Source organism: Dufourea novaeangliae, unplaced genomic scaffold, assembly GCF_001272555.1.
Source record: "Dufourea novaeangliae isolate 0120121106 unplaced genomic scaffold, ASM127255v1 scaffold139, whole genome shotgun sequence".
Lineage (NCBI taxonomy): Eukaryota > Metazoa > Arthropoda > Insecta > Hymenoptera > Halictidae > Dufourea > Dufourea novaeangliae.
In genome coordinates, this window is record NW_015374013.1 from 36,860 (window position 1) to 58,926 (window position 22,067).

The following is a 22,067-nucleotide window of genomic DNA, read 5'->3' on the forward strand; positions in this document are numbered from 1 at the left end:
TGAGGGGGGGGAGGGAGGATTTTACCTTGCTCCTCAAACCTGCGCTGGCACAGCGAGCACTTTGAGTCCCCGAATTCATCGAACTCGTCCTCGTAGTCGACCATGATCTGTCCGTCAGCTGCAACAGAACAGCCCACGATCTTCCTTCCTCTCTTCTTTCCAAATTGTGTGTTTTTTTTTTGTTTGTTTGTTTGTTTATTCTTCTTTTGCTTTCTTTTCCATTGGTTTTGTTCGATCGACTCGGTTACGGGCGGGGACGGATAAATCTCGATCGCGTACTCACGCACGAGAGACAGAGACAGAGAGAGAGAGAGAGAGAGAGAGAGAGAGAGAGAATAAGAGTCAGAGAAAGAAAGAAAGAGAGAGAGAAAGGGCGAGATACATTGTCCGATTCGGTAACGAAACGTAGAATGAAGACGACGATGTTTTTCTACGTTTCTTCGACTCGCTAGTCATCTTCGTTGGACAACTTACGGACGAAACAATTGGTACAAGCTATACAGGGTGAGGGCATTTAAATGGGAACAGCTAAATATCTATGTTATTATTAGTCGTATGGAAATAATTCCAGAGGATAAAGTTGCACAGTATTCAGGGGGCTAATCCATTGATGGAAAACATTTTTTCTCAAGGTCATTCTTTTTACAAGATTCCGAGGTGACCGTTTTTTTTTTTAAACGGAACCATATATTTTTTTTTGTATTCTTATAGAGGGTGAATTTTTTAGATCGTTGAATTTGTAACTTCACCCTCTATAAGAATATAAATAAAGAAATATATGGTTCCATTTAAAAAAAGAACCGAGGCCCCTGTAATCTTGTAAAAAAATGTCTTCCACGGATTAACCCCCTGGAGGCAGTGCAACTTGGTCCTCTGAAATTTTTTCATACGATTAATAATAACGTAAATATTTAGGTGTTCCCATTTAAACGGCTCACTCTGTATACAACACGATCTATCGATTTTTCAAGTGAACGTTCACGCGAAGCAGGACCAAGCACAAGAACAGAATCGGCAACGAAGGTTGGAAAAAAGTGCGCACGGCTCGGGCGCCAGGATCTATCCGTCCCTGCTCGGTTCACCGTGCGGCCGACCCCCACTTCTTCTCGATCAACTGTCTACGGTCCGAGAATTGCAATTTTTTTTTTTTCTTCCTGTTTCTTTACAATGATTTTTTTTTTTTTTGTTCCGTCTATAGAAGCTCGCGTTCGAAAGTTTCGAGCATAGAGGAGATTTAATCGTTGGGCTAACTAGACCAAGCATTACCCGCATTCCGCCATGGTTGGATCCCTTCAGGGTAAAGAGGTACGCGCGCGAACGATTCTGCGGATCCAATATTTTGCATACGATTTTTTCTTTTTGTTCATCGAGCTGAAAGAGAAACGTTCGTTTGTGTTTTTTTTTTTTTTCGTTCTTGGTATCGTCGTTAAAGCGGTTAGAGGAGGGTTTCGCTCTAAGGAACAATATCGTTCAAGCTTCTCCGTTGGCTGCGTAAGCTGTTTAAAGAGAGAGAGAGAGAGAGAGAGAGCTTATAAGCGACCAAGGTGACGGTTACGAAACGATTAGTCGAAACGAACAGCGTCGATTGTACCGTACGTAACTGCGTTACCCGTGTTTCGTTTCAACGAGGCCGCGTGATATATATTCCTCGAAAGCGAGATTTTAATCTGTTTTCTTTGGTTTTTCTTGTTTGTTTTTTTCTAGCGAAGCGAGAAGAGATTCGCGACGAATCGTGGAACAGCGGGAGAAGATGATGGTTTTCGGTGGGGGGGGGGGGGGGACGGGGGGAATGGTCTTCGAATTTACGGGCGTTATTATACTGAACAAGAAGGCCTCACCCTAAAAAGCGAACCACGGCGGGTTTCGGTTGAAAAGCGAGACAGGAACCAAGGTTGCCAATATGCAGTTTCTAGAGGAGCCATGTATCATCTATCTAATGTATACACATATAAATATATAAACGGCGTTCAATTACCCATAGATATATATGTGTGTATACACGTACAATTTGAGAGCGAGAGAGATAGAAATAGATAGACGGAAAGATTAAGAGAAACAGAGACAGATATATAGACAGAGGAAAAGAAATTTAACAAAAAAAAAAAGAAAATACATACGTGTAAGTACAAAACGCATCTACGTCAACTAGTAACAAAGGTGGAAACAAACACGAAGGTTCGTTATTCACAGTTAGTATTCGCTACGTCTCATGCAGAGTTTCGTTCCTCGTTTAACGATTCCTCGATCGAGTTCCGTTCGTATTGTTCAGCGTTACGCAAAGAAAAAAGGCAAACGAACGCATTCACACACACACACACACACACACACTCGAACTTTAATACACACAAACACGCGTGTTATCCTGGATTCAATTTCAACGTTCGATTCTCTTTTTGGTTAATCACCGACGAGGTATAAGAATTAACCTTGAATCTCATGGGAGTTGAATACCAATAAGTACAGTCGAATTGGTCGCGTGTGCTTTTTTTATCTCAAACGTTCACTCGACGAACCGAACGTCCGTATTCTTATCTCTGTTAAGTCTTTTTTTCTTCCTACAGAAACGTGTAATCTCCGGGGAAGCTTCTCCTACTCGGCCATAAAACGCGAAACGTCTCGAGAGGATCACCGCTCTCGCGGCGAGGAAAACCATTCCATTGAAACAACAAACTGTGGGTGCCGGAGAATTCGTTGCTGTGCGTGTAGTTGTCAAGCATCATATACGCCCAAACGGGAAAACGCAGCGTCACACTAGCAAAAGATACATCTCAGGACGTGCATCGCGACTGTTACTTACCTGGGGCGGTTCACGACGATCGTGTGATATCGCTTCTCGAGCTCCCCTTTTCTCTATTCCGATAAAGGAGGACACGCGCGATTTGATTCTCGTCGCGGGAACGGACGCGGACGAAAGTTGGCAACAACGAAAACGAAAGTGTCAAGCGAGACGCGTTTTCGCGGTGGTAGGGAGGACAAAAAAAAAAAGAACAAAAAGAAAGGAACGGTTCTCCTGGAATAACTTCTTTCTGAACTTCCAACTATTTTAGGACGCCCTGTATTTTCGGCGTGACCGAAGCGATTCGAAAGTTCGAAACCCGAGAATTCGCGCGCGTTGTCTCTATTTTTATTTTTATCTGGAATATAGAGCGACAAATTGATCCGACGTAAACTACGAGCGAGATATGTGGGACAGAGAGGTTCGATGTTGTCGGAGAGGATCTAGGAAATGGAGGTGGAACGTGGACAAGGCGCGAAACGGGATTAGGAATCCTTTTTCGGAGGTGCCAGCCGAATTTATTGATCGAACGCGACGGCGTGGTCCACGGACACGATGATGGTGGGGTTGGTTTTCCAGGAATGGAGGAAAGGTTCAAGGGATGCTGCACCTCCGGGGTGCATCGATCCGGGAACAGGTATTACCGCGGCTGCTCCTTTTACCCCGAGAACGGGGCAGAGTCTGGTTAAATTCTAGCTTCCAATTCACGTTGCTTTACTCGGTTATATGTATTGCTTTCGTGGTGATGGACTCCCGACTGATTTTCGTACTAGGCACTTTGCAGGTGACCGAAAGCCCATTGATGAAACCGCAACCAGAGCTGTGCGTATTTTACAGAAGTATACAGGGTGTTCCTCTTAAAACAGGCCACCTAAATATTTTTTCTATCTGTGACCATACGAGAAATATTTTTTACGTAATTTAAATGGTTTCACGAGACGAATCGGATGGCGGGAAAATTTGTATAAGTGCCATAACATTATTATGCATTTATACGTGTATAATAGTATGATCTTGAAATGGCCTTGAACTCTACAAATGTTTATTTTCTTATATAATTTCTTCCACTATCTGATTCGTGTTTTGAAACCTATATATAGATAAAAGAGAGATAAAGGGTAGAAATAATTTTCTATACTCTTGTTTTTATCAAGTTAAGTGCTTCACCCTGTATACGTTATTTTGCTTGTCCCTGGACCCGCGATTACCGGCGATTTAAACTGTCCAGCATGGACGTCCGAACGCGAACCAGTGGTGGGAGTCAACGGATAGGTCAGACGCAAGCACCACCGTGTTCGAGTCCACGAGCGCTTGCGCAAGGCGTAGCTAAGAATTCTTACAAGGCACGGAAGTGTCCCTCTTCATTTTGATGAAACTTCGTATGTCTGTTAAGCAGTCAAAAATAAAGGATACGTATTTTTTTTTATCGGCTGAGACGCGACTTTAAGGGGTGAAATCACCCATCGAAGTTTCGATCCAAAATCAACAATTATATTCGATTTGAAAACCAGAGGCGATACATGAAAACTTCTAATCAACGAGGTTTGCGGTTTTTTATGTAGAATAATATGGTGCTAAAAAAAATACGTATCCCTTCTTTTTTTACTGTTTAACAGACATACGAAGTTTCATCAAAATCGGAGAGGGACACTTCCGTGCTTTCCCTTGTTAATTGTGAACCAGCAACGAGTTTCGCAGTGTTCATCGGTGCATTGCCATAATACAGAAGCGTGTAACTGAGGGATGCAGCGAAAGAATGGTAAAAAATAGAATCGACAGCGAACAGAAAGTGGCAAAATCGTCCGACGATACTCCGTGTCGTTTTCGCTTGCGTTAGCATTTCAACAGATTCCTGTCGGTGCGTTTCTCACTATGTTATGCAGTAGGTACCCTCACGAGCAAACTCGGCTTCCGCTAGGGGAAGAAAGTGGCAAAAGGAAAGGGCCTCCCACCAATTAATAAATTTATTTCAAGTACTGAAATAAATGTTAAACCGAATGTTAATTTGGCATAAATTTCAATAATTCTCGATACCAAACTTTAGGAGGCCCTTCTCCTACGTCAACTTTTTCCGATTTACCGCGAACATCCTCTACAAACTCCTCTCGATTATCGTCTGGCTTGTCCTACACGATTATTGTCCAGGCGTTATCCCCACCACAGGGGGAAGAGGCCCTTGTTTCGAACAAAAAAAAAAAAAGAATGTAGGAGGACCTGAAGCATTTCTTCCTATGTGATTATTGTCCCGGCGAGACTCAAGTTCGGGACGATAATCAAGGGGAGTCTGTATATCGATAATACGTCAGAACCGCACGGTACCGTTCGATAGATTGTTTCTCGATGATCGTTGACGTGCTGCAAATCGTGGGAGATACACTCTCCTCCCTCCCCTACCCCTCCTCACGATCGTCGATTGTTTAATTTTTTTTCTGTTCTTTTTTTCCATTTCGATCGTTCGAACGTCTTTCCGTGTAAAGTGGATCACAAAGTCGGATATGCCGAGAAACTCACCTCGCCAGCTTACTTTGATCGGACACGTGATTGTCTGGTTTTTGATCAGGTACGCGTTCAACGACGTCAGACTCGGACTTTTCCGCAATGTACCCTCGTCGTTCTTCCACACGTAAGTGATCGCCGTTTGCTCGTACGATACTGCGAAAATTCGTACCGGTTAATTTTCCAGGCGTGACCGTCGAACGTCGAGACGGAGGGAAAACGTCGAGCGATTCCAAGTGGACTTTCACTTACTGCTCTCGATCGCGAATGAACACAGTGGGTCATCGAAGGGGAAGATGTTCAGTCTACCCTGGCAGGATAGGATAAGGTGACGCCTGAAATTGGAAAACGCGAAACAGGATTATTGCGATCCGAGTCACGAGTAAATTAGTTGATCAAAGAAAATGAATAGTATTTCTGTTTGTTGAATCCACATTGATGTCGTTACCACAAGTCTGACTCGATGTTATAAGGCAAAGGGTTAAATCGGTTATTCGGGCGCACCTGGTGGAACGTTCAATCGACAACAGCAATTTCCCGACGGCTTGGACAGGCGGCCGAAGCATATCGATCAACGATAAGTGGACGGGAATCGTCGAGCTACAGAGAGACACTCGACACGGATAATTACCTCATAAGGTAGTTGACCGTCCCGTTACGGTATATCCGTAGGGCGAAATGAACGGGTATGAGCGGATCCTTGAAGTCCCCGTGCATTATGAAGTACGTGTCCGGCAACCAGATGTCGTCGTAATGATGAATTGCGTTCAAGAAGTCGTACTGCGATTGGTTGCTGTAACGCAGTCGCGGATCGTACCACTGTTGTTGCAGCAAGAACTCCACCTCGTACTTCTGTGGAGAACAACATCAAGATCACCTATTAGAACCACCGTTTAATCGATATACCAATCGAATTATCGAATGAATGCGACAATTAAGGTTCAATTTACCAAGCTGGACTCGTCAGGGGACGCCAGACTTAGAAGCAGCACGCTCACGTTCACGGTCAAGGTTCCTGAAACAGAATCGAGTACGATTGAGATTTCCAGTTTCTCGTGCAGACACCATGGTCGACTTTTAACGAGCAGTCTCTGGAGCGGAGCACGCCAATCTGTACTATGGTTATCGAACGTATCGAGTAACAGAGATAGTATACATATTACAGTAATGGTCTCGATGAGTGCGACACACTTGGGACCGCTTTGAAGCATTCGTAGCAAGACGGAATAGTTTTCAACCCCTCGTAAATTTCTTTTCTGCACAAAGTCGAGCCTCTGCTTAGCTTCTGTTCACTCTGTTTTTAATTGGTTCTAGAGGGGAACTCCCCCAAAGCAGTGGGAATAACGTCGTTGTTCGTGTCGCACTCATCGAGGGCTCACTTTATCAGGTGCTCGTTGCTAATTATCCTGCTCGTGGACAAAGCAACGATCACTTGGTTCGACGTCGATTAGCGTGACTCCCTCGTCTGATCCCGATCTTTTCGAACGAAAACGATTTCTATAGAAACACGTTTCGATCGCAGGATCGGCTCGAACGGAAGAAACGGCAAACAAACACGCGTGTATTGTTGTTTCTTTCTTCGTCTTTTGTTTTTCTCTCTCTCTTCTGCTACGTGTATTTGCGTAATAAAAGCAGATACCGTTTCTTTTTTTTTTTTTTTTTTTTTTTTTCAACTGCGGAAAAGCATCGTTAGCGCCATGCTGTGCACATGCTGCCGACCAAAAGTCGCGCGTGGTTTTGTAATCGAGTGTCGTAAGCTCGTTTTCGGTGTCGGGACTCGGTCGTCGGGAACGGTCGCGACCGTTCCAATTTCTTTGATCTCGAACAATCCGTCGTTCGGGGCGTTGCAGGAAGCGGACATGGGACACGAAAACGGAAGGAGAAACGGAGAATCTCCGTTGTGGCCAGACACGCGTTCTCGTAGCTCGGTGTGTTCGATTGTGCGCAAACTGGGGGAATAGTGACGGTGATACATTTGAATTGTATCGATATTTGGCATCGATACGTATTGACACCCAGAGTATCGACATATGTATGTCGGGATTAAATTATTGATATTATCGGTATCGACGATTGCAATTGAATTAGAAGTAATAAAATCGAATAATGAAAATAAATTAATAGAAATGAAAAGTAATTATACTTCTGCTAAAATCGTACGTAAATGCATACATTGACAAGTAAGAAGTGAATACACTTACTAATATTTCATTTAGTAAGAAGTGAATACACTTACTAATATTTCACGCTTTTACTGTGACATCGAGACTGGAATATATCGTCACATTAAATATCAATACGAAATATCGATATTTGAATTGAACATTGTCGATATGCGAAATATCACAAGTGAAAACGCGTAGTCGACGTTGGTGATCGAATAACGGTTAGGGGGGCAGGGCCGAGAGAGCCCAAATTGCACCGGATTCGTTCGCGTGCAACCAGACAAACGAGTCCCAATCACCGGCTGGCTCGATTGCCAACGCATTCAGCTACACAGAGACACGAGTGAACACGGTGTGTCTAATATACGCCGGTGTGTGTATACAGAAGTGGTGCGAAAGGTGGGAAACGGAAAGGTGGGAATTAGACATAAATCCGCGCGATCTCTATAATACGAACGAGAGGGGAGGGTCACGAGACACACGCGTATCAAGGGGTGCGACCCGCAGGTTGTACGATCGCGCGGTTACCCTCGAGTAGTGATGTGACTGATACCGTATCGATACTATCGATACTCTTTCTCCAAGTTTCAATACGGTATCGATACATATCAAAGACGTAGGTATCAAAAAGGATCGATACCTATTTAATATCCGCTCGAAAGTATCGATGCTTGTTCGATACCTACACAAAGGTATCGATAGCTATCTGATATCTACGCATCATCACCCTCGAGAATCGCGGCGAATTACAGTGAAAATGACAAGAAAATATAAAAAGAAGAAAAAACTGGAAAAAGAAAAGAAGAAATCGGGAACGCGTTATCGAGCCACGAAAACTCTGATACGACGCCAGAGATCTCGATAAATGGTCGCTCGGTATTATTATTATTATTATTATGTCGGTGAAACGAGCGTTAATCGGTTGGATGCATCAGGCACGAACAACCTGACGGGAAACAGCTCGAAAAGCAACGTTAACGTATCGACAAACGGTACACGCTTTTACGTCCCTTTCGCACGAGACTTTCATAAATATGGTCGCGCGAACACGGGAAGTTTCACGTGGACTCTTCGGTTCAGCCGAGGATGAAAAGATCGCAAACACGTGGGTGTTCGCAACTGAATTGTTAACGAGGCAAACGATCTCGTCGGACGTTGATACTCGAGGGTGGTACACTTTTGTCTAGGGTTGCGTGCGTTCAACGACGCGAAGGATATCCCACGTTTATGGGAGGAGGGTGGAGAGGGGCTGGTGTAAACAGCTAAAAATGAACGAACTTTTGAGAATTTATTGTGAACGAAGTATTAAACCAACCTCTTTGAAACTCTGTGAATACTTTCAAAATTTTATTTTCACGACAAATACATAAATATTATAGTTATAGGGACTCATGTGCAGCCTGTGAGCAAAAAGGGTGTTCCACGCCCGGGGAATGTAACTAGAATATTGAATCAACTGACCCAGCCTTAGATGTACGTATTCTTTAACATCTTCTTCATAGTATGAACCTATTTTGAAGCTAAAAAATGCAAAATTGAAAAAATAATTACATTTTTGTGAAAAACAAAGCAACATTTTTTAAGTAAAAAATTCTAAAAACCTGTGATTTAGTAAAACAATAAAATTATAAATGTAGGTTCATGCTGTGAAGAAGATGTCAATTATATGTACATGCAATGCCGGGTTAGCTGGTTAAATATTTTTTGAGTTACATTCCCTGAGGCGGAACGCGAATAACTCTTTTCTGTTATTATTATCACTATAATAATGATGGATTTTCGGTAAAAACAACAATTTTTTATTCAGTTCAATTGTACGATAAAATATCCTCAGAGTTCCAAAAAGATTGGTTTAATAATTTCTTCACAAGAAATTTCCAAAGATTCATTAATTTTTAGTCCCTTTACACCAGGCTCCCCCTTAAAAGGCTGTCGCCCTATTGGGACACCATGGCGGTATCAAAAACAAAACTAACTGCCATAAATTTCCGAACTTTTCCATAAAATCTTTTTTTTTTTTAAATTCCTAAAACATTGGGCTTTCATAAACAATAAAAAAAAAATAAAATTACGATTTTTGAACCCGAAATACCTATGTACACCCCTTAAGTGGGAGAGAGCCTTTAAAGAGACCGCTTCGGAATCATCGGTGGTTTTTGGCACGCGCACCGAAACGCGACGAGCCAGTAGAACAAGTAAAAGATTCAACAGACGGACGAGCCGAGAGAACGAAAACGACGTACGAACAACGAAAGGTACGATTTAATGGGTCGGTTCAGGTCGGTTGGGGTCGGTTCGGTTGGGGTCGGTTCGGTTCGGGTCTGGGTCGGAATGAAGAATAATCGTGATAGCCTTAATTATTTTTCTAGACGAGGTTACGAGAGATGTAAAAGCAGAAGAACGGACCGCGAAGGTGGGTGCGAAGGTGTTGGTGCGGCGTGTAGTGGTTATTGTTCTGGTTCTTGTACTGGTTCTTGGGGTCGTTAGAGGAGGTCGACGACCGGTTCGACGGGCTGGTGGCGTCACCAGGCCATCGCATTCCGCAGCAGAGATCCGCATCTGTAACACCCAACAACCCTTGCCCACGTCTCATCCTTCTTTTCGTCACCGCTAGAACCGCGCGACTCAAAACGAGAAACTCTGTTTCGATCCTACGTTCGCGATCTACAATAAATCATTCTTCAAGGGTAATCGAGGAAAAACAAGAAACAGTGTTCACTTGCAGATTGGAACAAACAGAGAATCTACGGTAAAACAGCAACGACAACTACGGGTTTCTTTTTCTTTTTCTACGTCTCTTGTAACGTTCCAATGACACATGTTTTACACGTTGATAGTTCCTTTCGGTGTACTTATCGTTTTGCGCCCGGGACAATTGGCCCCTCCTTTCCGATCTCGTGGGACGGCTTTTAGGGGCGTTATTCGTTCGCCGCTCCGACGTAACAGAGCGACGAGCATATATATTTACATATACACATGTTTATATATACATATATATGGCGAGAGGAAGGTGAGGATTGTAAATTTTCGTTAGAGTCTCGTTGTCAGTGTGTATTGTCGGTGGAACAAATATAGTGACATATGCGGTAGAATGTCGCAGGATGGGCTCCGCCGAGCAGAAGCAATGCTACTGGCTAGGCGAAAGGGACCGCGCGTTTTTATTCAAGCGATACACACAGGTGTAGGCGTACCTGTGACCGAAGCGAATGAAAGAAAAAAAAAAAAAAAAAAAAAAAAAAAAAAAAAAAAGAGTTTCGAGAAAGTCACTATACTTGTCGTTGTCCACCGACACAGTAGATATCTGTGACAGCCAACAACTCTTGCCCACATCTCATCCTTCTTCCCGTTTTCGCTTTTCCTGCTGCCTGACGTCACGCGTCGCGAGTCCACACACCGGTCCGATCGATTCGTACGAGAATAATATTGTGCGTGCGTCTAAATCGATTGAAAGCAAAGACACAAAAAAAAAAAAAAAAAAAAAAAAAACGAATAAAAGAAAAAAGCTAAAAAGCTTCGCGAACGCTCAGGGTTCCCTCGAAAAGAGAATTGGAAAGTGGCACACGCTGGGCGAGGCGCGGCCTCTCGTTCCGACGAACTCTGAATTCTGAATAATGCAGTTCCCATGCACTCGTAGCGCACGACCCAGTCGCATTTTCTTCATTTCGACGCTTCCCTTCACCCCTGTATGTAGCCATCGTTTTCTCGTCGTTTCACCCCGATCCTCCCCCCCCCTGCCCCTTTCATGCCAACTTCTGTTCATTTCTTTGATAGACGTATAATATTTAGACCACTCTGAATATCACCCATAGTCAAGCCTAGAGACACTATACAGACTCCTCTCGATTATCTTCTGGTTTGTTCTACACGATTATTGTCGAGGGAGGAGGTAAGCATTTCTCCCTACAGAATTATTGTCCCGGCGAGGACTCGAATGAAACTCTCGTTGTCATTCTTTTATGAATAGAATTATTATTAAGGTATCGTATTTTTCCATTAATTAATACTGAATGCGTCGCACGTGTGCCACCCGTCGATCCTCGAGCACGTGTGTGTCTCGAGATCGGACGGAATATTATTTTGGACGCGTTCGAAGTGATCGTGCTCGCATACCTTGATCCCGAGCTTTGGCACGAGTAACCGTGTTTTTTACGAACTCTGCATCCCTGAGACGCTTCCGCATTAGAGATGGTGTGCACCACCAATCAGAAACTATCGCGAAAAATCACGAATCACTGTAAAAAATCACCGTGATTGGAAACGAACTTGATCGAATGTGATCCAGAAGTGAAAATGTGATTCACGCGATTTCCCGTCCCCCCTTCTCATCCGACTAATATTAGGTCGATGCATGCATGATATCGTTTTCCCAAAAAGATCTCGAATTTTCGCGATCGACCGTCGCCCGGGAAGAACGGAACACGTCTACAATGGAATGGCTGTTAATCGATGGCGGGATTTCTGGCAGACATTCTGGCTCGAAGTGCGCCAAGAGCAGAAGGGGTGAAGGAGCGCTCGAAACGGAAACGAGGCGTATCGCGAAGCTGCTAATTACGTGCGTACATAACTACCGTCCATAAGTATTCGGACACAATAAATTGTCGACACACAAATTTGCTTTCCCATCACGTTGCGTATACTGGCGCACCAGCACGGAGGGAGCTCTGCCCCTCCATGTTAATAATATTTGTTTCATCCGGATATGGTCATTAGTTTATAAAATATTTAATGTTCAGTGTCAAGGAGCCTTGCAACACTCATCCAGGATTTACTGTGTACTTAGTTTTGACTCTCCCTGTATATTCTGCGTATACATTTTCATGAAACTTTCGTCATAAGTACATTTGTTAATAAATATCACTTACGTTCTTCTATATTCAATTTTGCTAAGATAAACTTGGAAAAATTGATAAAGACATTTCGAATTGCAATTTAGAAAAATTCGTAGAATATTTTGCAAATTTGCATCATCATACATATGTCCTCGGACACTTCTGAACGGTGGTGTACACACGTACATATGTACTTACGCTTCGAACGGGTGTTTCTACGCGGCATAGCTGCAAACTACTAAAAAGGCTGGCTGTATCGCGCGACATCGCAAACGCGTCTCGATACCTCGACGAGGTGTATGGAAGCTTTCCTCTGCAAAACCTCGTTCAAGCTTGAGAAGAGCCTCTTCTTCTCTTTCGGAGAGAGAGAGAGGGATAGAACGTGAGTGGCCGGCTTTCGGAGAACCGTCTGATTTTGCCATCCAAACGAAGAGAAAAACACGACGGACGCCGTTTAACGAGGACCAGGGCTTGAAACGGTTCCGAAAATAACGGTTTCAAACTGTTATATAAAGGTTCTGATTGAAAGAGTTACGAACAGCATTTACTCTATTTCACCCTGTACGATTATTGTCCCGGCGCGGATCCGAGTTCGGGACAATAATCGAGAGGAGTCTGTACGATGAAATTTCGATTCTTCGTAAAAGTTATTCAGAATAAAGGTTCATCATAACTGTTTCCCGAACCTAAATCGATATTATAACAGTTTTCAAAGCCCTGACATGGACAAACCATCATCCCCCTGTCCCACAACTCTCGGTCCAGTGCGATTGATCGTGGTGAGACAAGACCCCGGGATCGACGTAAAAAACCGAAAGGGCTAAGAAACGCGCGGCACCGGCCTTTTATCTCTGGTGATTCTCACACACACACACACACACACACACAGAGTTTTCCGTCCAAGCGTTTCGCGACTCGAGCAGAAAAAGAAAATTTCCGTCCTCGACCCGATTTTCCGTCCATCTATAAATATTACGGTCTGCGCGAACGAATCGAGCGTGGAAAAGGACGCGGAACGGTGTACGTTAATCGCGAATTTTCCCATCGACCGAACCCCAACCACCCACCGTTTATCCGAGAAATTCAAATTTATTCCTCGCGAAAAACTCGTCGGTTTCTTAAACCGTTCGAGCCGATCGAATGAGTATGTTGGCAGTGGCAAGTGGAGCGTGTTAATCGCCGCGAACGTATCGATATATCGGTGTACATACCCTATCGTGAAAACGTGACGCGATTATACTCTCTTTGAGCTTCGTTTCGATCGGCTAACCGTTCCAAGTAGTAGTGCTCGCGATTCTGCAGGAGAAATCAGCATTTGTATCGATCGTTTACCCTCTCAATTTTTTTATATTTACCGTGTGCATTACGGATGTTCGATTCTGATTCGATTCTTCGAAAGATCGTTTCCCTTGGGTAACACAACAATAAAATTGAACACATCTAATGTTCACTGGTAAACACAATCCATTGGAACGGATCCGTATTCGTTCGTTCGATCGATGACCAATAGCCAGGAGCCAAGGGAATTTACATCCGAATAAATCCAGGCCACGCGTAATCGATAACGGTGCCCGGTGATTTCGATAGAAACGGAATGCAAAGCACACTTCCGCAACGTCATCGGCGACGGCAGCCACTAGACGTCGAAGGGCCGTTTTCTTTTTCCGCGCGAAACGAGCGTCGATTGCACGGATGTAATTAGAAGCTTCGTTAGCTCGAGCCGAAAATTAATCGCGAGCATAACAACGATACGCGTTTCCCGGAAAACACCCTCGTTCAATCGATTGAATCGCAGCCAATGCTCTGAAATCGTTGGCACGGCATCCCTTTACAACGATAATGAATTTCCAAGATCTCCGTGCTTCTTCTGTTTACGGCCAGATGCAAATACCAGGGAAGGAAAAAAGAAGTTCCCCGTGCCCCGACGGGAAGTTCTCACTTCTAGAGAAAGAATTCCTCGCTGAATGGGTTGAGAGGGATTTATTACCCGCGTGGAAATTGAATTTCCAAGCGGGCACCACTACCGTGGTAAACAGCTGTCGTACGACGAGAGACCACGGAGAGCGAGAAGCCCCAGTGATAGAGGACCGGCATTGGTCAGACGGCTCTCACGCGGTTCGGCCAGCCACTCGGGTTCGCCGTTACAAGGGTGTCCCAAAATTGGTGTAAGTCTTTGAAAGAGACTATTCCTGTGGTGATTTGAAAAAACTTTTTCCTTAGCGAAAAAGTTGTTTCAAATCACCCCTTCCAAGGACTTACACCTATTTGGGGACACCCTGTAGGGGCCGTCTTATATATTTTCTTTTCGCCCGGATTTCCTTTTCCACATTTGTATTATACTTTCCCTGTTGTATCTACACAACTTGTTCTCATTCTCCTTTCGTTCAACGTTCACCTCTTACATTCTTTCGTTCATTCAATATGCTCGATCGTTGTACACCACCGTTGCCAGAAATCACCTGTCTTGAACTAATGAGTTTTGTCGAGTTCAGGAGTCCTGTCTCGCGTACACAGAACATGTGGCGATTAATGGTACTAATCTGCTAGGACGTAATTAACACTTTTAACGCTCATATCCTTAAATCGTTATTTCAAAATTAAGGGACTGATATACTGACTAATTGTTATATCGTATAGGCCTTCCGATACCATACAACATTTGCTTGCAACATTTTTTCGTATAACAAACAGTTAACAAGTAATTTAGTTGACACATTCAGCTAAATCACCCTGTATATGTTACATTTCGTTATTTCGAAGTGGAAAATATCGATATCGAACAGACCTGTTTCTTTTCATTCGTTTTTTATTTTTCTCGAGAACTCTTGAATTTCTCAAGTGAAGATCTACTTCACATCGTTGAAACTACCTTTGTAGACACACTGGGTGTCTACACGAGACAAGACATCTGACGTCCGCACAATTCACTGGTCCAAGAGGGTAATTTCTGGTAACAGTGTTCTCTCCACTGATCATCGCGCGTTCTCCAACGATTCGATCTTCCCCCCCCCCCTTCGCGCTAATTGACCATTTTTCAGCCTTGGAAAGAATCTATAAACGAACCAGCTTCAATCGCTCCAGCAACCACTCAGTATTCTTCCAGACAAGACATCGCACACTCGCATCCTAAACAGTCGGAGAAGCGTGGCGAGGGAATCGCTCATTTTTCACCCTGGGCGTAATTCCCTCCCCCCACAAACTCCGTTTTCGTCCGTTCGCTCTCGTTTTCGTTCTCGTGCTGATTTAGCGTGATCCGATTCGACGTATATATATTTATATATCTTTTGTACTTTTTGTTCTATATAGAAGTACCCTTTTGACGAGGGGTGAGCAGTGAGCTGTGGTTGTGTGGTGCTGTGTGGTGGTAGCGGTGCCGGTGATGTTCGAGGTGCTCTGGATGGTCGGGGTGATTGGGTACGAGGTAGTCAGGGGTGTAGTCGTCTCGACGGGTGTGGGGCGGGGGCCTCAGTGTACCTTGGACCGGGGGCAGAAGCCGCTTGTCGTAACGCGTCGACAGCAGCAGGTGGTCCAGGATCTCCTTGTCCGACTTGCCCTCCTCGAAGCTGCAACACAACGGACTGTAGCTAGCCCCCGGATGCCGTCGTCGGATCGTCGCGTCGATCCACGATTCGCAGGCGGCGAACGCCCGGGGGATCGTTCTTTGTCTTTTCTCGACCCGTTCCAGGGACCTCGGATCATTCTCTCTCACTCTTTCTCATTGAGCTATGTACTAATTAGAGAGCTAACTCCTCTGCGAAGAAGTAGACAGGCGACGGAGGTTCGAGAGAAACGGAAGATATACGGTGAACCTTTCCTTTTTCCCTTTTATCCTCTCTATATATCATTCTGTAGTACAGACGCCTCTCGAGTATCGTCTGGCTTGTTCTACACGATTATTGTCGCGGCGCAATTCGAGTTCGAGACAATAATCGAGAGGAGCCTGTTCATTTCCGTGGAGAGAAGGGTATAGACGCCACACCGTAATCTGTGAATGTATGTAACACCGAACAGTTTTATTGGATATCTTCTCTTTTTGTCTGACCGCTTCCCTTCTTAGTATATAACTCAATGCTCTCTTTTTCTTTCTCTCAAATGAGTCGATCCTCCAGATACCCGGGAACGGTCCGCGTCCTAGCTCCTCGAGCCCAGTGTGTGTATGTGTGTATACCGTGAGAAGAAATATCGCGTTTCTCCCTCGAACTTCGTAATTCGCAGTGACGATGGTCGGTATATCGAAGGAGAGAAAGAATCAAGTGAAAAAAAAATACGATCTACGAGAATGTAGTATACACAGCTCTCTAGACGCACTATATGGAACGTACACAGCTTTTCTACCATCGAGCCTCGTCCGAATTGTTCCGGTAACACACGCTATTCAACGACCGTTGTATGCCTCGATCGTGATTGCTACACCACGATCGCTAGGAATAATCAAAATCTGTACTACTCCAGCTAAACGTGTTTACGTACTAAACGGGGATGCGATCGAACGTGTGTGCGGGACCTCGGTCGGGCGAATGAACGGTTCTGTTTCTCGAGATCGTCGGCGAACAATCACGATCAACGAAGCGAGTTCGATTGATAGTTAATTAGCGAGTAGAGCTTGAAGCGTGTCCCTTCGGTCGACCGACGTCCCCCGTTTCGATAACACGAGACAAGTTCGAGCAATTATTAAAAACGTAGAACAAGTATAAGAGCCTTTGAACGTGAAAACGAGGCGACATTAACGGTATACAGTGAATCATCGATGGGTTTTCGAATGCTTTTTATCACTAAGTGTTCAAACGTTGTTCCCACCACCGGGGGTGGTGTCCTCTAGAACGAGTCAAGCGTCCAGTGGTGGGGATGACGTCTGAACATTCAGTGACGAGCAGCCTCCGAGCACTCATCGATGATTTACTGTATATTACTCGATGATCCCATGCAAAAAGGAATTTTAAATTCGTGGCCACTGAATCCGAGTGTCGGGGGTAGTTTCTGGTCTACTTGTATACATCGCGGACTATTTGATCCTCTCGCTAGAATGTCGATCCCTCGATCCTATCGCAAGCAAAAAATTCTTCTACGCTAGAGTGCCTCGCGATCCCTTACCTCCTCGATTCGATAATACCCGAGGAAATATAGGCGGCCGTTTCGAATCACTCTATGCAATATTTAATTTTTTATAATTATTTTTTTGTTCGCTGTACCCACGACTCGTGGCGGTCTACGAATCGAGAAGGTAAGGGAGAGACACAGGATGGTTTTTGTTCTTCGTTGAGAAAAATTTATGACAATCCTGTTCGGATAATACGTACATGTTCTCTGCACGCGCGAGGGTGACAAGAGCGAGGGCAAGTGTGAGGATACAGAGGATGGTGAAGATGAGGGAGCTTGCGAGGGAGGTGAGAGACAGCGAGAGGACGGACGAGAGGCGGCCGCCACCACCCGCACACCGCCCTAGCGCCACCCAACCCATTCTATGTCATCTGAAACAGAAAGCAGGTTTCGTTTTATTAGTATTATATTCGAGCAATTGGAACTGGATAAGTGAGGTCGAATGGTCGAAATGGGAGGGAACCCACGAGGAACCAAAATACACTGGCAGACATTTCTATAAAGTCACCCTTATTTTCAGATTTTAATTAGTATCGAATAATTGTATGAATTTATCAGAAAACATGGTGACTTTATAGAAATTGTGGCCATGATGGGAGTCTCGAGCCTGAATATCGGTGTGGGGTCATAAATGATTCCGGCACAGTAGATCCTGCTTCAATAGTCGGAGGGTTTAACGGCGACGCGTTATAATGTAATCGTTCGAACGATTCGCGACTAGAAGAAGCACGGCGAGTGTTTAACTAAATTCAACCTATTCACCGTGACAAAGTAAATCCGTTTAATCGAGTATCGATCGAACAAATTGAATTTACAGCTGGGCTAGAGAACGCGCGTGGCGCGTTCGTTGTTCCGGTGATTTCAAGCGGCTCGTCGCGACGACCTACATACATCGACCACGCGTCTTTATCTAGAGTGTTTGGGAATTTGTTGTGAAGAGATTATTAAACCAATCTCTTTGAATCTTTGAGAATACTTTATTGTAGGGGAACCTGTACCTTGATATTGACGGCATAGAATACATTTATGAATTTGTCGTGAAAATGAAAATTTTTTTATTCAATTTAATTCTATAATAAAGTATTCACAAAGTTTCAAAGAGTTTGATTTAATACTTCCTTCACAATAAATTCCCACAAATGCGTTCATTTCTAGCTGTTCACGCCAGACTGCTCCCGTTAACGTATTGGCCACTGAGTGTCGGTGATTCTTTGGATTTCAGTTTTAAACACGAATACCAAGTATTTTCCCCGAGGGCGTCGAAGTATTCTACGCCAAGAGTGAATAGCCTCGAGTTAATCTCTCTGGACCGACTCTCGAAGCTAGACGAAGGGAGAGGAGGTGGAGGAGCTGGTTTTAACCCCCAGCGTCGGGATGTCTGGGTCGGGAAACGATGCGAGAAGCTTCGGAGAGTTGACGTCAAGCGACGTTCCTTCGTTCGTTCATCCCAGTTCGTTCGTTAATACGTAATCGCAATGTTCCTAAGTTAAGCGATCGTGGAGTCACCGAAATCACCAGTTTACATTGCGGTGCACATTTACAGCGACCTCGTCGCCGGCCCGACCGTCTACCTTCGACCGTTGCAAGAGTTTGGATAACATTCCCCTTCTCCGAAAAGTATTCAAAGCTCGCTGCTGGCTCGCTTGGACGTTAACTGAAGTGCAAAGTACCCCGAGTTCCTGTGCAAACGCTTTCCAAGTGCTTGTCGCGCGAAAATACGCCGACCCTCTCCAGGAATTGCTTCGAGTACCGTTTTCACTTCTTCCGTTGACCCTTCGACTCCCCCCAGGGTTCTGTTTCCGTTGTTACGCGCCAGGGCTAAGTGGATGCGAAAGCCGAGGAATGGCGAGTTTGGGTTTTTAGTTTGTTATGTGGACCAACCTGTGTCTATCACAGGGAGCCACTAAGAAAGACTTTCATGGAGGAACCTGAGCCTATTTCACCTCAGGAAACCACTAGGATTGTTACTATGGGCCTCGTAACTTTAAGAATTCTCAGCAACCAATCTCGAACAACCGGTGGAAACCGGAAATTAGTCTTTTCCCACGTCAAATTGCCAATCGGTGTCATCCGTCGTTGCGGCTTCTAATCCAATCTACACGGTAAGTCCGTGTAAAGAATCGACGGTTAAACACGAACACGTTCACCCAGCACGCACAGTTTCGCGCGATCGAAAAGACCGGCGACGTTTAATCCGTTTTGACAATCGGTATTCGATCGTTTCCTTTGCTTCGAATAATCGAAGAACGTTCGTTTCACTTTTATTGGCTTCTTCTTCTTCTTTTTTTTTTTTTGTATTTTCGCTAAGGAAAAAGTTATTTCAAATCATTCCAGGAACCCCTCAATTTCCGGGAGTCGAAGCTATTTTGGGACACCCTTAGAGTGTATAAGACATTAGACGTTAATATAAATCTGAATGAAAGTACCTCTAGGATTTCAATGATTGTGAAATAAAAACTCTGAAATCCGTCGTTTTGACGGACTCGGTAGTTTTAGTGTTGAACCATTGCAGCTGCAACCAAACGGCTTCCGTGAGACGTAGGAGCTCGAGAACGGTGTCGATTAACCGGTAATCAAGAGGCGATGGCTGTATGGAAACGAGCCACGGTAATCGGACCGCGTCGACAAGACCAGCAGGGCTCAGCTTTTGCCAGTTTACTGGCAGCCCGGGGGGCTGTTTGTATCGGTGAAAGGCGAACCCAGACGACGCGTCGTCGTGTGCCTTTGCTCCCGTGTAGACAGGATCGGCCTTTTGAAGTCGGCCTCGGGGCGGTTCTCCAAAGTGCCGGCTGTTTCCACCTTGGAAAAGGTTAAATCGCGCCCCGTGTCTGGAGCACAGATATATCCAGACATGAGCAAATTATCTAAAGAGTTTCGAATGACGAATGAAAGATTGAAAAAGTACTTGGTTATTTTTAATTCATTGAACGTGGAAATTCTAAATGGAGAAATCTTCTGTAACCGAGAGAAGAAGAAACTGTAATGCTAGTTATAATCAATTCTGTAAACTCAGATCTAAATCCAAGACTCTTACATCAATTTGTTATGATAATTATGTCAAGCGCACGGAACAGACTATACAGTGTGATATCAAATCATTTTAGAAATTTGTAAATACCAACAGGCCAAATGAAAAACATACAAGTCTATTACTTTGTACTACTTTTTTGTCGTGATTATCACGTAGCTTACTATGCTAGATATATAACAACGCTTCTATTTTCTATTTCAATATATTGTAAAAAGGGTTCACACCCGTAAGAATTGAACTAAACTATCTACCCCAGAGGTTACGAATCCTTTTCTTCTATCACCCTGTATATAAAGCGCCGCGACAAGCAGCGCGCAACGCATCGGAGATCAACCAGTTGCACGCCTTAGTCCCTCCATCGGAATCGATGCTAATATTTTTGTCTTCATCGACGCGTAAAATATGATCCCGTACGAGGATTTACCTTCGAACGGTGGACGCATAATTACGGTAGATTAGCTCGCAACGAGAGAGCAGCCAAGCGGCTGCCACACCGGAGGGAGGCAAAATGGGCTGAGTTTCGATCGTCGTTTCGCGTATCTGTTCGAACGATCGCGGTAAACATTTACACCGATGGAAAAGGAAGGACACATCCGGTGATTTCGGTCCAGTTCCCGGAAAATCACCGCAAAATCGGACCCGGTGAGGGGCTTGAAAATCCGTTAAAGCCAATATTTCGACGAGTTCGCGATTCGGTGAACACGCGCGAATAATCTGGACATGTTTGACGGACCCTACATCAACGCGAATATCAGCAAGCTAACCCCCCCCCCCACCCCCACCCCATTGAAGCGGTGCCTGATTAATTTGTTGAAATCCGCTTACGACGAAACGCTGCCTGCGAAATTTACAGAGTTTAACAAAAATGTTGGAGTACCCGGAAATGGGAGACTCGCGAGGTGATTTGAAACAAGTTTTTCCTTAGCAAAAATGTTATCCGTAGCAGTAGCGTTCGGTACACGCTGCGATTGGTAGCCAACGCCACCGCGGAAGTTCGGCTGACAGACTCGTGGTGCTCTGATTGGTCGGGGTTTTTCGTTAATATCTGGTTAACAAAGCCTCGGATAACATTTTTGCTGAGCAAAAATTTATTTCAAATCGCTTTACGAGTCTCCCATTTCCAGGTCCTCCAACATTTTTGTTACACACTGTGTATATAATTTTTTTCTCGCCGCTGATTCGTTGCCCCGGAAACCACGACTTTCAATTTCGCCGCGCTACGAACCGTGACGACGCTTATCGAATCCACCCTCGGTCCCAAAATAGGGGGCATCTATCCGACCCACTCTGGCGTACCTCGTTAAAATCAAATCGATGTCCCGCCGCCGTTTTCAATTTTCCTCATAATCTCGGGAAATCGAGTTAATCTCGCGAACGTTAGCCGCAGCTTAGAGAGAGTAATCTCCATCGAAAAAGACGAGTTACCCTCCCGGAAATCCATTTAAGAACGAAGCTGCTGCTGCTGCCACGCTATAGGCGACAACCGATATTCTTCGATTCACTTGTAGTCCCTGTCGCGTATTAATCGCTTCTTCCGCCTCGGATACCGTGTGTATAGTTCTATGATCCTGTATTTTCCAAAACTTATTCCTAAACTGGAAAACGTGTAAAAGCCCAGTCTGCTTCATTTCTGAATACATTTTCATTAAAAATGATTAACGTTTGCGTAATAC

The 22,067-nt window shown here is 44.5% G+C and overlaps 1 protein-coding gene across 1 annotated transcript in view; it reads right to left on the bottom strand.

The window, feature by feature from the left end:
* The window catches only part of LOC107188656 (glutamate-gated chloride channel), a 40,321-nt gene that overhangs the window by 14,252 nt on the left and 4,002 nt on the right, over positions 1–22,067 (bottom strand). Inside the window, exons 2-9 of the mRNA XM_015576986.1 lie at positions 17,564–17,734; positions 15,741–15,829; positions 9,844–9,996; positions 6,223–6,287; positions 5,904–6,124; positions 5,525–5,607; positions 5,288–5,428; positions 26–118 (exon numbers count right to left, since the gene is read on the bottom strand). Of these exons, the coding sequence (XP_015432472.1) occupies positions 26–118; positions 5,288–5,428; positions 5,525–5,607; positions 5,904–6,124; positions 6,223–6,287; positions 9,844–9,996; positions 15,741–15,829; positions 17,564–17,724 (1,006 nt within the window). The 5' untranslated portion in view covers positions 17,725–17,734. The remainder of the gene's footprint in view (positions 1–25; positions 119–5,287; positions 5,429–5,524; positions 5,608–5,903; positions 6,125–6,222; positions 6,288–9,843; positions 9,997–15,740; positions 15,830–17,563; positions 17,735–22,067) is intronic.